At 39.8% G+C, this 16,753-nt stretch overlaps 1 protein-coding gene across 1 annotated transcript in view; it reads right to left on the bottom strand.

Annotated features, from left to right (window-relative positions):
- Nucleotides 1–580: 580 nt before the first annotated feature.
- GRM1 (glutamate metabotropic receptor 1) overlaps nt 581–16,753 on the bottom strand; it is a 492,448-nt gene continuing 476,275 nt past the window's right edge. The window contains exon 8 of the mRNA XM_044291230.1: nt 581–1,397. Within this exon, the coding sequence (XP_044147165.1) occupies nt 581–1,397 (817 nt within the window). The remainder of the gene's footprint in view (nt 1,398–16,753) is intronic.

The raw sequence follows: 16,753 nt of genomic DNA, 5'->3' as shown, positions 1-16,753 counted from the left end.
ATATCACTAAGTACATGTACCATGTTACCACATATGGTAGATACCCTGATCAGGAGATGCTTGTGAGGAGCTTTGGTTCCTATTAAGGTCAAACTTCTTATTTTTTTAATATTTTTATGACACATCAGAAGTTTTTGAAAAATGAGATCCAGTTAGAAATGGGTACAATAATAATCAGTCCTCCTTTTAAGTACAGCATAGTACACTGTAAAAAAACTTTCTTTAAGGTAGCCATACACATTTAATATTCAGATCCTAATAAAGTTCCATTGGCACTGGCAAATAATAAGACCAATATGACCATAATGGTTTTTACCAACATTTTAAGCTATGGATGCCAGGTATTATAGATTTCTTTAGATGCAGATTACAATGTTGTGCTTAGCTAAATATACAACATCTGTCTATGAATACAGTAAAACAAATAGATACAGCTTTTAAGACTTGGAGCCCTCATAGAGATCGATTAGTGCAGGACCCATATTATTTGATTTTCGTTCTGCTTTCACATGTTGTATCCATTGTCCTTTTCACTTCCACTTACAAGCCCTGTTTACCTTTAGAAATGTATGAACATTGTCTACAAAGTGGATGAGGTTTGCTTATAGTCTCTCAAAATAACTGAAGCATATGTCACACTTGGGGGTGTGCAGAGTACTGACTCCGACACAGGTGAACTAGGCACAGAACTGCCTGACGCTACTGAATCCCGAAAAGGGGATGGAGGAGTCAAAGCAGGCGAGTCCTCCAGCACTAATTTGCTTGGAACAAGTTCTTCATCAGGTGTATCTGTGCTATCATACATATAATCCCGAATAAGGTTTAATTTTTCATTCTCTACCTCCTCAGTGGAGGAGTCTACACCTTCACTGAAAGCCACCATCTGAAGTGGAAGCACTTGCTGAGTAGGGTAGATGGAGTCAAAACCTTTCTCTGGCCCGGGAATTGGAATAACAGAGTTAAAGTCTGGAATTCCGGTTGAGAATTTGTTGATAACCCCATGTAGCTGATCTAAAATAGACTTTTGCAGTGGTAAGCTTTTAGAGACTTGATCTGACAGATATACTGATCCCTCCTCAAATTCTTGAGAAGGTGGAGGAGTTGCATTCAATCGCCTATGTATCATCATGGATGGACTACTTGGTAGGTTCAACATTGCTGGCTCATTTTCTTCTTCCTCTTCCACATTGTAGAAAGCGTTAGTGCTAGTATCTGAAAATGTGAGGCTCTTGCTCTGAATTTGGTAGCCTTTGGTTATGGGCTTTATCACAGCTGTCTGGTTTGATGATCCTGCCTCCTTGGTCTTCACGTGCACTGATAGTCTGTGCCACATGTGTTGGCCCTTCTGTACTTGTCTTCCACCTGGTTCAGACCATGACACAGACTTTCCATTAGAACTATGAATAAAATAAAGATGGGTGCATTTGAATAAACAGCATGCAGAAAATCACATCAAAAATTAAAAATAAAAAGCAGGTAAATATGTAAATGAGTGAATATCTGATTTGGGATATATGTTTAAGGTAGTGAAAATTATATATTATCTTTTTCTCTGTATATAAGAAATATATGTATATAATTTTTTTTAAGTTATGTACATTTAATTAAATTTTATTTTTTTAATATCTAGTTTTACTTAATATTATATCTTTAAGGCTGTAAGATTTATTTCAAACTTAAAGCAACCAAAAAACAAACCATAAAAATGATATTGACTCTGGAACAAACCAAACATTTAAATGGTGGCTTTCTTTTTATCTTTTTGGCTGTACTGCTTCTCAGACTACCTGATGTATATTGTGCATTTGGTAGCCCAACACTCTTCCTGCTGCCATTGGATTGGCCAGCATGGCTCATGTGAATAGTGCTGGCCAGTCCAAGAGAAAGGCTGGACAAGGAGGAAGTTTCTTGGGCTCCCAATGCGTAGTGGGCATCAGGTGGTCTGAGAAGCATCTTGGATGGCAGAAGAGGAGGTCGAGAATTAGCAGATCTGCAACTAAAAAGATGAACAGGTAGCAGCAAATATGTTTTCTGTTTGATTCCCAGTTAATGTGATTTTTTTTTTTCTTTTTAAATTGAAGGTTTCTTTAACTGGAAATGAAGACTTATTCAGCTCAGTTATATATGCAGGTAGTTCTTAATAAACTATGCTTATTATATTTGTAATGTATTTAGTCAGATGATAAAAAAGTCAAATAAAATGTATTTATACAACCACATTAGCTTATTAATAATTAAAGCATTTTAGAAAACATGTTGATACTCATTTCAAGTTGGCAAATGATAGTAAAAATATGCTAATATACCGATATTTCTTTTGTCTTTATCTTTAATGTACAGGACATTTTATATATAAAATAATATCTGCTTGATTTCTTTTGATTACTGTATACAATTAGATTACTTATGTCTGGCATGTATTTTCAAAGAAGATAACAGATGAATTGTATCTAATTTAAGTCAATTAACATGTAGTATCCTGTCTATGTGCTTTTGTATGAAATTAAAATTGTGTAGCAAACTCTGATGATTGACATGCAAAATATTTGCTCTCAGCAAAATCTGATGGATGCAGAATTGATTAGCAGAAATAAAATAACACAATTTTAGCCTGCTAAAGCAGTACAATGAATTTTCATAGCTTACATTCCATGCTCAGATCAGTCTGGCCATAGCGTGTATGAAATCATGCGATTAATAGAGATACATTCAAGGCTATTTTATGCACTTTACAAACACAATGTCAGTATGGGTGAAGCATGCTGGTTGATAAATTATGGGCCAACATAAGATTCTACATGAGTTCCCATCCTAGAATGGACAAAACTGCAACATCACCTTAAACATCATTCATTTATGCAGTATCAATTTATGCAGAGATTAATTTTAACAGAGCATAAAATCAACATCTTTAAATGGGTTATCAATAAATTTGCATTCCCATAACTCACCTTAGGTGATAAATAATTGAGATTCCTCATTGCTTAACTGAAAAGATGATGACACAATTGCTAGCTTTCGAGTCTATTTAGACCTCTTTCTCAGGCATCTTTTAAGACAATATCTGAAGATTTGCTTATACATTTCTGTCTTAAAACAATGGAGGAGATTTATCAAGACAGGTGCTTTTTGCACTAGTCTTAATATCCCCTGCACTGTCTGAGGATGCTCCACATTTATGAAGAGGCTCAGGCCTCATCATAAATTTGGTGCATCCTCCAGCAGTCTGTGCGTCTTAACAGAAATCTACGACAGCTCTGAAATGCTGTAGATTTCTGGCCTCATTTGACCCAGAAAACTGGCGTAAATGAAGATAAATTTGTCTCCGCTGTTCATCCTACGTCTTTCCCACCCTTTTCACATAGGGAATGGGATAACATAAAAAGAGGCACTTGCAACTTTTTTTTCAAACACACCTTACTACTTTTTCAAGCCACTTTTCTGGCACAAGGCAGATGATAAGTCTCCTACATACTGTCCTAAAAGATTTATGAGGAAGATGCATGAGTAGTCTCGAAACCTTGCAATTTCATCATCATCTTTTCTGTTAGCCAATAAAAGGTATAAACTACTGAGGAAACAATTTTTTTTCTTTTATTTACTGGCTAACACAGTATTATAGTGGTAGTATAATTTTTACTCTCTTTAGATGTGATTGTTGGAGGGCAAATTAAATATATTTCCAATGATCTGCAGAACAAGACACAGTAGTACTTAAATACATTCTGCTGTGCTAAGTTGGTGTGAGCTGCAGTGCCAGGCACATCCACATGTGTGGCCCCTTTGTGTCCAGTACAATGAAAATTCTGCTGATTGGTGGTAATTCTTGGGGTCAGGCCACCACCAATCACACCTAAGGTCAGGCCATTAATATAAATTCCTGGAGAACACCTTTAGCTTCATTCGCTATGAATCACTGCTGGAAATCAATTATAACAAGTATAGTCAATCAATCAATCTACTAAGAAAAAATATACACTAGTCGTATTATTAGACATGTGGCCATTTTAACCACATTCCTCATATTATAAGCTACATTTTGACATGCTTACCAATTTAATTTTAAACACATTTAGAAACTTCTAACTTTTCTTTTCAGCCTCAAAAATATCACAAATGCAATGTTATATTCATTATGGAAATCTCTCACAGTCCTCCTCAACTTTATGTGATAACTTCATACTGTTTACTGTAATGTTTAGTGTATAGATTAATTTTAGACCATAAAAGAACAGAAAATATTGGGGCAGATTTACTAATCCTGTTTAATATTTAAAGTGGCTCTTGTTGGATGATAAATTTGATAAATATTTAGATACTTTAAACAGTTTTAAGTTAAAGTATAACTGTCATATTTTTATTTATTTTTTGAGTATTGGATTGTGGTGATTAATATCTCCTTGGTGGCCCTATTTCAACTTTTCACTGTGTACTCAATTACCCCTTAATTCCACAGTTTTGTTCCCTGTCCTGCCTACTTTTACCTGTGCTTAAAATCAGGTTGCTATGCAGGGTCCGTCTATGTGTTGAAGGACGGAGGATGCAGAAGCAAGGTCAGATTACAGACAGCCAGGGACTGTAAGTAAATGATTAGAGCCAGGTTCCCAGCAGCTGATAACAGTGCCTGGGCTGTGTGCACTTCTCCCTGTCCCTGCGCTTGGCAGACGCTCCCTCACTCAGCAGACTGGGACAGCGCAGACCAGGGAAGGGAGATCTGCCGTCTGCAAGGTGTATAAACGAAAGCAAACTGTGGTAAGAGGACCCTTTGTGCTGCAGGAGATTAACCCTTTAGGGGGAGGGCTCTGGTTACTGACACTTTTGGGGGGCTATTGTTATTGACTAGTGAGGGCAGGCGGGATTAGCCTCAGGGTGAGGGCAGTGAATAGTGAAATTGCAGTTTTATGCAGACTGGGTGCTAAGGGCTGAATCTTATTAAATATGGGGTAAGTCAGTCTAATAACTGATTCTGGAATATCATGTTATTAGTAACTACATATATGAAAATTTAAATTAGGGTCTAAGTGTCACAGTTATCCTTTAAACCAACCCCTTTTGCACAAAGTCATGCTCATTAACTGGTAAGCCACACCCCGTTGTCTAGTGAGTCACAGAAATTGCCTAAAACGCATATCTAATATGGTGTAATGTTTGCCTCCTTTTTTGTATGCTTGAAGCCATATTTCTGGCATATTTAGCTTAGTAATCAACTCTCCCATATGTAGTTCTTATATTATGTCATTTGACTCCAATGGCTCTTGTTTTAGACCTTAGAACACAGTGGGGGTCATTTTTTAAAGGCCAGCTTTTACCAGTCTTCGTAAAAACAAAAACAAAACTCTAGGCGGTATTCCTTTCCGTGCAAAAGAACTTAAAGCTACTCCAGCCAGTAGCTGAAGTAGATTTCTGGTCTAATGTGAACCCGTTTTTATGCTGTTAAATAAGTAGGGCCAAGGAGGTCCTGCTCACGGCCTGCCTCCTCCCATCCACGCCCCACTCACCTCTTGTAAAAGTAGGTGTCAAGCAAAGTTAAAAAGTTACAAAATTTGTGACTTTTCTATGTTATTAAAGCTGCAGGAGCTATAAATGAACCCCAGTTAATTTTTTTTCCCATCACTGTATTGTATTACATAACTACATAGCCATACAATTGCTTTTATTTTTTTTTATGAGACCAATCGTTGCAGTTATGGCAAAGCCAAACATATATATTTTTCGCCCTATAAAACACACCTGCTCATAAAACACACCTAGGTTTTAGAGGAGAAAATTAAGAAAAAAATATTTTTCATTAGACCTGAGATTAGACCCCCAATGTTAACCAGACCTCACTTCAGAGCCCCAATTAGACCCCCAATATTAATCAGACCTCAGAACATACCCCCAATTTTAGTAAGACCCCCAATCAGACCTCCGATCAGACCACCCAATGTTGAGGCCCCTATTCAGACCTCAGGTTAGACCCCCAATCAAACCATTGATCAGATGAGCAATTTTTATAAGACCTCCAATCAGACCTCAGATCAGACCTCAATGTCTTCCTGGTCTTCTTGCCACTCTGTGCTGTGACCCACCGCTGCACAGTTTGAGGTCACAAAGCACTGTCATCCTCATGCTATGTGCAGGATACAATGCAGTAAGCAGCCGAAGAAGACTAGAAAATGGTGAGTACAGAGCCCTCTCACTGGTCCTCCCGTACTAATGAACTCTTCCATAATGGAAGCGCTCAATAGTATTTACCCCATAAGACGTACTGACACATGCCCTTTGGGGAAAAAAGTGGTTCTTATAGAGCGAAAATAAAATTATATACATATAAATATATATATATATATATATATATATATATATATAGTGACTCAGTGAAAGGTATGGTCTGGAAAAACAGGTATTTTCCTCCCAGTGTGTGCTGCTGGGCTGATTTGCAGCCAGGTGGGGTCAAACACCGGACTGGATTTTAAGTGCCGGTCCGGGTTTTGACAGCACCTAGCTGTCCTTAAAAGACAGCTGGGCTCATCAGCAAAGTGTGTATGTGAGGCTTGTGCTGTGTTGGAGGGCTGAGATCTGTGTTTAGAGGAAACAGGCCCCCCTAAAAGCCTGCTATGGACTGCTGGAAATAGAACTGCCAACAAGGTGATTTTTGCTATGTGGACTTTACATTGTGTGTGAACTAAAACCAAGACTGCCTTATGTGTGAATAAACACGGAAGTTTGATTTAAGAACTGGTAATTTGCCTCTGTACTACATCTGCATACCCTGTCTACCAGAGCAAATTCCCACTATATATATATATATATATATATATATATACATATAGTGACATACTCAACTTTAACCACGTATATGTACGGCGGAAGTCCGGTCCCTAAACATGGGGCCTGCTTGCAGGTGCAGCGGGCGCCTTAGCCGCCGGGTTTCTGCTATTTTAAATAGCAGAGACCCATGGCACATTTTACCCTTCAGATGACCACGGCATCTGAGCAGTCTGGAAGCGGAAGTCGCGCGCTTCACCTCCGTTAACAGCATTCCCCGGCTGACATCGGGGAACCTTTACAGTGCTGAAATAGTCCGAAGTCTCAAGCAGGCTTCGGTCTATTTCAGGAATATACTAATACAGGCCACTAGGTGGCAGCATTGTATTGTTATATTCCAAATAAAGTGTTCAATGATGGTTATATAGCCATCAATAAACACAATGGGCAATCTAATGATTGCCAGTTATTGTGACCCAAGGTGACTTAAAAAAAATAAAAGTTTATACAAATATAAAAAACTATTTAAAAACCTAAAAGTTCAAATCACCCCCCTTTCCTTAAAATAAAAATAAAAATACTTAACCAATAAAAAAAATAAACATCATAGGCATCGCCGTGTGCGAAAATGCCCATGCAATTAAAATATAACAATATTAATGGCATACGGCAAATGGCATAATGGGGGGGGGGGGAACAGCCAATTTGCAATTTTTTGTCTCTTCAACACAATAATTTTTTTCTGAAAAGTGATCAGAAAGTCGCACACACTTTAAATTGGTATCACTGAAAAGAACAGATCGTCCTGCAAAAAATGAGCCCTCACACAGCCCCATACAAATAACTACAAAAAAGTTACAGGGTTCAGAATATGGTTTTAATTTTTAAGGATTAAAAAATGTTTTCAGTTTTAAAACGCAAGAAAAATTATACAAGTGTGGTATTGTTGTAACCGTACTGACCTAAAGAATGAATATAATAGGTCAATTTTACCGCATAGTGTACAGTGTAAAAAAAACTAAAAACCTTTATCAGAATTGCGTTTTTTCCCAATTCTAAATTCTGCTTCCTACTACATGGTATGCAACCGTAAATGGTGCCATTGGAAAGTATAACTTGTCCCACAAAAAATAAACCCTAATAAGGCTATATGAATGGAAAAATAAAAAAGTTAGGACTATGGGAAGGCGGGGAATGAAAAACTAAAACTCAAAACAGTAAAATCTCTGGGTCTTTAACCCCTTAGGGACCCATGACGTACCGGTACGTTATCTATAGTTCCGATCACCGCCGCCCGGCGGGCGGTGATTGGAACACGGTGCCTGCTCAAATCATTGCCGCATACCTGGCGCAGTGGTCGGCGGTGCTTTTGGGTCCCCATGGGGCTGTGGGGGGGACCCAATGGCATGGAAGGCAACGCGATGCCTTTTCCTGAGGCATCGCGCTGCCTTCCGGTGAATAGCCTGTGAGATCCAGCCCTCTGGATCTCACAGGCCGGAAGCTGCATGAGTAATACACACAGTAATACTCATACAGCCAATGCATTCCAATACAGAAGTATTGGAATGCATTGTAAAGGATTAGACTCCCAAAAGTTCAAGTCCCAAAGTGGGACAAAAAATAAAGTAAAAAAAGTTGAAAAAATTAAGTTTCCCCCCAAAAATTAAAAGTTTCAAGTAAAAATAAACAAAAACTTCATTTTCCCCAAATAAAGTAAAAAAAGAATTTGTAAAAAATAGGGGAAAACAAAAGTATACATATTAGGTATTGCCGTGTCCATATAGACCGGCTCTATAAACATATCACATGACCTAACTCCTCAGATGAACACTGTAAAACATAAAAAATAAAAACTGTGCTAAATGAACAATTTTGTTGTCACCTTACATCACAGAAAGTACAACAGCAAGTGATGAAAAAGGTGTATGCCCACCAAAATAGTCACCTCATCCTGCAAAATATGACCCCCTACCTGAGACAATCGCCCAAAAAATAAAAAAACTATAGCTCAGAATATGGAGACGCTAAAACATAATTTTTTTATTTTAAAAAAGCTGTTATTGTGTAAAACTTACATAAATAAAAAAAGTATACATATTTGGTATCGCCGCATTCGTATCGACCGGCTCTAAAAAAATATCACATGACCTAACCCCTCAGATGAACACCGTAAATAATAAAAATAGAAACTGTGCTAAATAAACAATTTTTTGTCACCTTACAACACAAAAAGTTTAATAGCAAGTGATCAAAAAGTCATATGCACCCCAAAATAGTGTCAATAAAACCATCATCTCATCCCCGAAAAAATGAGACCCTACCTAAGATAATCGCCCAAAAACTGAAAAAACTATGGCTCTCAGAATATGGAGACACTAAAACATGTTTTATTTTTTTGTTTCAAAAATGATATTATTGTGTAAAACTTACATAAAAAAAAGTATACATATTATGTATCACCGCGTCCGTATCGACCGGCTCTATAAAAATATCACATGATCTAGCCCCTCACATGTACAGCGTAAAAATTTTTAAATAAAGACTGCTAAATAAACCATTTTTTGTCACCTTACATCACAAAAAGTGTAATAGCAAGCGATCAAAAAGTCACACGCACCCCAAATTAGTGCTAATAAAACCGTCATCTCATCCTGCAAAAATCATACCTTACCCAAGGTAATCGCCCAAAAACTGAAAAAATGATGTCTCTCAGACTATGGAAACACTAAAACATGATTTTTTTTTTCTTCACAAAAGAAATCATTGTGTAAAACGTACATAAATAAAAAAAAGTATACATATTAGGTATCGCCGCATCCGTGACAACCTGGTCTATAAAAATATCACATGATCTAACCTGTCAGATGAATGTTGCAAATAACAAAAAATAAAAACGGTGCCAAAACAGCAATTTCTTATTATCTTGCCTCACAGAAAGTGTAATATAGAGAAACCAAAAATCATATGTACCCTAAACTAGTACTACCACCCTATCCCATAGTTTCTAAAATGGGGCCACTTTTTTGGAGTTTTTACTCTAGGGGAGCACCAGGGGGGCTTAAAATGGGACATGGTGTAAAAAAAAACTGTCAAGTAAAATCTGCCTTCCAAAAAACGTATGGCATTTCTTTCCTTCTGCGCCCTGCCGTGTGACCGTACAGCTGTTTACGACCACATATGGGGTGTTTCTGTAAACTACATAATCAGGGCCATAAATATTGAGTTTTGTTTGGCTGTTAACCCTTGCTTTGTTAGTGGAAAAAATGGATTAAAATGGAAAATTTGCAAAAAAATAGAAATTCTGAAATTTTATCTCCATTTGCCAATAACTTTTGTGGAACACCTAAAGGGTTAACAACATTTGTAAAATCTGTTTTGAATACCTTGAGGGGTGTAGTTTCTTAGATGGCGTCACTTTTATGGAGTTTTTACTCTAGGGGCGCATCAGGGGGGCTTCAAATGGGACATGGTGTAAAAAAAAAATAGTCCAGCAAAATCTGCCTTCCAAAAATCGTATGGCATTCCTTTCCTTCTGTGCCCTGCTGTGTGCCCGTACATTAGTTTATGACCACATATCGGGTGTTTCTGTAAACTACAGAATCAGGGCCATAAATATTGAGTTTGGTTTGGCTGTTAACCCTTGCTTTGTAACTGGAAAAAAATTCTTAAAATGGAAAATCTGCCAAAAAAGTGAAATTTTGAAATGGTATCTCTATTTTCCATTAATTCTTGTGGAACACCTAAAGGGCTAACAAAGTTTGTAAAATCAGTTTTGAATACCTTGAGGGGTGTAGTTTATAGAATTAGGTCATTTTTGGGTGGTTTCTATTATGTAAGCCTTGCAAAGTGACTTCAGACCTGAACTGGTCCCTAATAATTGGGTTTTTGAAAATCTCTGAAATATTTCAAGATTTGCTTCTAAACTTCTAAGCTTTGTAACATCCCCCAAAAATTAAATATCATTCCCAAAATGATCCAAACATGAAGTAGACATATGGGGAATGTAAAGTAATAACAATTGTTGGAGGTATTACTATGTATTATAGAAGTAGAGAAATTGAAACATGGAAATTTGGTATTTTTTTATAAATAAAAATGATTTTTTTTACTTCATTTTACCAGTGTCATGAAGTACAATATGTGACAAAAAAACAATCTCAGAATGGCCTGAATAAGTCAAAGTGTTTTAAAATTCTCAGCACTTAAAGTGACACTGGTCAGATTTGCAAAAAATGGCCAAGTCCGTAAGGTGAAATAGGGCCGAGTCCTTAAGGGGTTAAGGGCTTTATGGGGCTTGTTTATTGCTTGTTGAGGTTACGTTTTCATTAGTAACATTTTGGGTTTGTTACAACTGATTAACTTTTTATTTTTTGGAAGGGAAGTAGCTAAGATGTGGCAATTGCAATTGATAGCGGCAGAGTGCAAAATACTGTACTCACTTTTCATGGCTTGGGCACAGCTCCTGCAATGTACATTTATGGTTATTGGCTTTAACTACACACCGCCAGTGCCATGTTGCACCAAGGATTGAGTATTTGCTTTTTATTTTAAAATGTTAAACTACAATGGGTTTTATTGATCAAAACTGCTGAGGGGTTAGGCAGATTTGGCCTTTTTCTCACTGCCGTTAAGAGTTCCAGCAGGCTCTTCTAGTAGAGAACATCCTGCCAGAGCTCTTTAGGTCTCTTTGCATTGCTGGATGTTACTGGAATGACCAAAGGCCTTATTGACTATAAAGGTGTCCGGCTGTTACCAAGCAAATATCTCGAGATTCAACCGAACAAAAACTGCTTAGTGCCGGAACAGCCTTTCAGACAATGTGAAACAGACCGTATCCCAAAATCTAACAGGAAAAATCCAGCACCACTTATTTATTTTTTTGCTTCATATATGCAAAGTGGGTATATTGGCTAAGGCTAGTTTCACACTGCCAGCAGGCTGTTCCAGCAGAGAAAAGCTTGCCGGAGCTCTCTAAATCCGTCATTGGGGGACAGTACCATAATGCCCATCAGCCCTATTAGCGATAATGGGTCTGGCGGATATCCATCCTCTATCTGGCAGATATGCCGGGATTTGGCCAGACAAATACCACTGCATACAGCGGTTTTGGTGTGGCCAATTGCTAGCATTGGCTGCCTGAACACCCGGCTGCAGGTCTGAAAGAAGCCTAACATTTAAGTCTGCATTTGCCATTTGAGTCTCATAGGTAGAATAGGGAAACATAGTGGAACAGAACTGGATTTTGACACCCAGGCCAGAAGGTACTGGTGATCATTGTCTCTTCACAACTTTTCCATTGTACCAAGTTCCCACTCCGAGTTTGCTAAAAATTCTTTTAAAATGGAGAGGGCTTGGCTTCCTCTCACCAATGATCCTATAACAGCTGCATGGCCTGTCTCTATGGTATTCATGCCCTTAGGCATTAGATATACTCCTAAATGTATATTAACTGAACAGGCTCTATTGTATAATATATAATAAAAATGTGTTGAAGTTTAATAATTTGGTTTAACAGTAATACAGTATTGCAGGTCACATAAAGTATGGAATATTTTATAGAAGCAGGAAGGGAAGTTGCATGCTGTAGTTTGAATAATGTCATGAAATTGCAATCTACTTCCCAAGCTACAATTTACTTCTTCAGCTGATTGAGATATTTTCTGAATTACAGTGGCAATGCAGCTGGGGCACCATTCAAAATCTGTTTCCGACCTCAGCACCATAATTTAACATTACTATAAAAAGGACATCTGTTCAGCTGGACTGGATTGCGTAATAAAATCTGACACTTGTATTTTTAATGTGGCTACTTCAGTTTCTCAATGTCTTGTGCAGCTTAGAAGAGTAGAGCAAATAGAGTGTCTATGACAATAAGTTTGTGGTGTTTCCAATATTACATAAATTAATAAATAGTATGTCATACCAACTATCTTATGTTTTCTTGTTTGTTTCCATTTGCTTCTTAGGTTTTTTTTCCTTCCTGGTTTTATTATGGCAATTGGGCATTCCCTGTAAGCAGACATATACAGGTCCTTCTAAAAAAATTAGCATTATGTGATAAAGTTCATTATTTTCTGTAATGTACTGATAAACATTAGACTTTCATATATTTTAGATTCATTACACACCAACTGAAGTAGGTCAAGCCTTCTATTGTTTTAATATTGATGATTTTGGCATACAGCTCATGAAAACCCAAATTTCCTATCTCAGAAAATTAGCATATTTCATCCGACCAATAAAAGAAAAGTGTTTTTATCATAAAAAAAGTCAACCTTCAAATAATTATGTTCAGTTATGCACTCAATACTTGGTCGGGAATCTTTTTGCAGAAATCACTGCTTCAATGCGGCGTGGCATGGAGGCAATCAGCCTGTGGCACTGCTGAGGTGTTATGGAGGCCCAGGATGCTTTGATAGCGGCCTTAAGCTCATCCAGAGTGTTGGGTCTTGCGTCTCAACTTTCTCTTCCCAATATCCCACAGATTCTCTATGGGGTTCAGGTCAGGAGAGTTGGCAGGCCAATTGAGCACAGTAATACCATGGTCAGTAAACCATTTACCAGTGGTTTTGGCACTGTGAGCAGGTGCCAGGTCGTGCTGAAAATGAAATCTTCATCTCCATAAAGCTTTTCAGCAGATTGAAGCATGAAGTGCTCCAAAATCTCCTGATAGCCAGCTGCATTGACCCTGCCCTTGATAAAACACAGTGGACCAACACCAGCAGCTGACATGGCACCCCAGACCATCACTGACTGTGGGTACTTGACACTGAACTTCAGGCATTTTGGCATTTCCCTCTCCCCAGTCTTCCTCCAGATTCTGGCACCTTGATCTCCGAATGACATGCAACAGTCCAGTGCTGCTTCTCTGTAGCCAAGGTCAGGCGCTTCTGCCGCTGTTTCCGGTTCAAAAGTGGCTTGACCTGGGGAATGCGGCACCTGTAGCCCATTTCCTGCACACGCCTGTACACGGTGGCTCTGGATGTTTCTACTCCAGACTCAGTCCACTGCTTCCGCAGGTCCCCCAAGGTCTTGAATCGGTCCTTCTCCACAATCTTCCTCAGGGTCTGGTCACCTCTTCTCGTTGTGCAGCGTTTTCTGCCACACGTTTTCCTTCCCACAGACTTCCCACTGAGGTGCCTTGATACAGCACTCTGGGAACAGCCTATTCGTTCAGAAATTTATTTCTGTGTCTTACCCTCTTGCTTAAGGGTGTCAATGATGGCCTTCTGGACAGCAGTCAGGTCGGCAGTCTTACCCATGATTGCGGTTTTGAGTAATGAACCAGGCTGGGAGTTTTTAAAAGCCTCAGGAATCTTTTGCAGGTGTTTAGAGTTAATTAGTTGATTCAGATGATTAGGTTAATAGCTCATTTAGAGAACCTTTTCATGATATGCTAATTTTTTTAGATAGGAATTTTGGGTTTTCATGAGCTGTATGCCAAAATCATCAATATTAAAACAATAAAAGGCTTGAACTACTTCAGTTGGTGTATAATGAATCTAAAATATATGAAAGTCTAATGTTTATCAGTACATTACAGAAAATAATTAACTTTATCACAATATGCTAATTTTTTGAGAAGGACCTGTAGATGTACAAGAGGCCAAGACTAGTTTTCTTACATGTTGCTTTCTGCTCTCATGGAGGAGGTACGGTATGTGTGATGTAATTAAATAATAGCAGGAGAGGGAAGCCCTACTATTGTGTTGCATATGGGGAGTATATGGGGAGTATTGAAAGACACTGATTTTATGACTGTTATAGTGGAATCACTGATTTAAACACCATATGAAGGGGAGAATACACTGCTGTGACTACTAGAGGAACGATGGGAAGCACTACTGTGGTCAGTGCTGAAAGTTGGGGACAGCTACTACACTAACTACTGGTGTAAGAGAGTGGCATGGCTGTGGCTACTGTTGGAGAAATGAGGCTGTGTTTGTGTTCTCACATTTCCTAATAGCTCAGTGTATAATTAGGTTGATTCACAAGCGATAGGTCACTGGTTCGAATCTAGGAGCAGCCATGAAGAAGATTTCCCAAGGAAAGAGAAACAGCATCATCCTGCTTATCGATAGCGGTATCTTGGCTAAGAAAATTGACAAACTGCATCATGTGAGTGCCATGACAGTTGGAAGAATACAGAATGAAGTCCATCCATCCATTCCAAAGCCAAGAGGTGGACGTCCAGGCAAAATATCAGAGTCAGCAAGTCGGCTCATCACAAGGTCTATCAGTTCTGGAGTGACAAACACGGCAGTGGGGGTGGCTTGTATGCTTTGTAATAGTGAGATCCCAGATGTCCATGCAAGCACCATGAGACGCACATTAACCACCTCCCGACCGCTGTACGCAGATATGCGTCCGGGAGGTGGTTGCTTTACTCCTCCTGGACGCATATACGCGTCATCTCGCGAGACGCGAGATTTCCTGTGAACGCGCGCACACAGGCGCGCGCGCTCACAGGAACGGAAGGTAAGCGAGTGGATCTCCAGCCTGCCAGCGGCGATTGCTCGCTGGCAGGCTGGAGATCCGAATTTTTTAACCCCTAACAGGTATATTAGACGCTGTTTTCATAACAGAGTCTAATATACCTCCTACCTGGTCCTCTGGTGGTCCCTTTTGTTAGGATCGACCACCAGAGGTAGGTCAGTACAGTCGCACCAAACACCACACTACACTACACCCCCCCCCCCGTCACTTATTAACCCCTTATAAACCCCTGATCACCCATGATCACCCCATATAAACTCCCTGATCACCCCCCTGTCATTGATCACCGCCCTGTCATTGATCACCCCCCTGTCAGGCTCCGTTCAGACGTCCGTATGATTTTTACGGATCCACGGATACATGGATCGGATCCGCAAAAAGCATACGGACGTCTGAATGGAGCCTTACAGGGGGGTGATCAATGACAGGCGGGTGATCACCCATATACACTCCCTGATCACCCCCTGTCATTGATCACCCCCCTGTCATTGATCACCCCCCTGTAAGGCTCCATTCAGACGTCCGCATGATTTTTACGGATACATGGATCGGATCCGCAAAACACATGCGGACGTCTGAATGGAGCCTTACAGGGGGTGATCAATGACAGGCGGGTGATCACCCATATACACTCCCTGATCACCCCCCTGTCATTGATAACCCCCCTGTAAGGCTCCATTCAGACGTCCGCATGTGTTTTGTGGATCCGATCCATGCATCCATGGATCCGTAAAAATCATGCGGACGTCTGAATGGAGCCTTACAGGGGGGTGATCAATGACAGGCGGGTGATCACCCATATACACTCCCTGATCACCCCCTGTCATTGATCACCCCCCTGTCATTGATCACCCCCCTGTAAGGCTACATTCAGACGTCCGCATGATTTTTATGCATACATGGATACATGGATCAGATCCGCAAAACACATGCGGACGTCTGAATGGAGCCTTACAGGGGGTGATCAATGACAGGCGGGTGATCACCCATATACACTCCCTGATCACCCCCCTGTCATTGATCACCCCCCTGTAAGGCTCCATTCAGACGTCCGCATGTGTTTTGTGGATCCGATCCATGTATCCATGTATCCGTAAAAAATCATGCGGATGTCTGAATGGAGCCTTACAGGGGGGGTGATCAGTGACAGGGGGGTGATCACCCTGATCACCCCCTGTCATTGATAACCCCCCTGTAAGGCTCCATTCAGACGTCCGCATGTGTTTTGTGGATCCGATCCATGTATCCATGGATCCGTAAAAATTATGCGGATGTCTGAATAGAGCCTTACAGGGGGGGTGATCAGTGACAGGGGGGTGATCACCCTGATCACCCTGATCACCCCATGTCATTGATAACCCCCCTGTAAGGCTCCATTCAGACGTCCGCATGTGTTTTGTGGATCCGATCCATGTATCCATGGATCCGTAAAAAATCATGCGGATGTCTGAATGGAGCCTTACAGGGGGGGTGATCATTGACAGGGGGGTGATCACCCTGATCACCC

Source organism: Bufo gargarizans, chromosome 4 (genome assembly GCF_014858855.1).
Source record: "Bufo gargarizans isolate SCDJY-AF-19 chromosome 4, ASM1485885v1, whole genome shotgun sequence".
Taxonomy (NCBI): Eukaryota; Metazoa; Chordata; class Amphibia; order Anura; family Bufonidae; genus Bufo; species Bufo gargarizans.
Note: the sequence above shows the minus strand (reverse complement) of the source record. Positions and strands in the feature narration are given on the sequence as shown.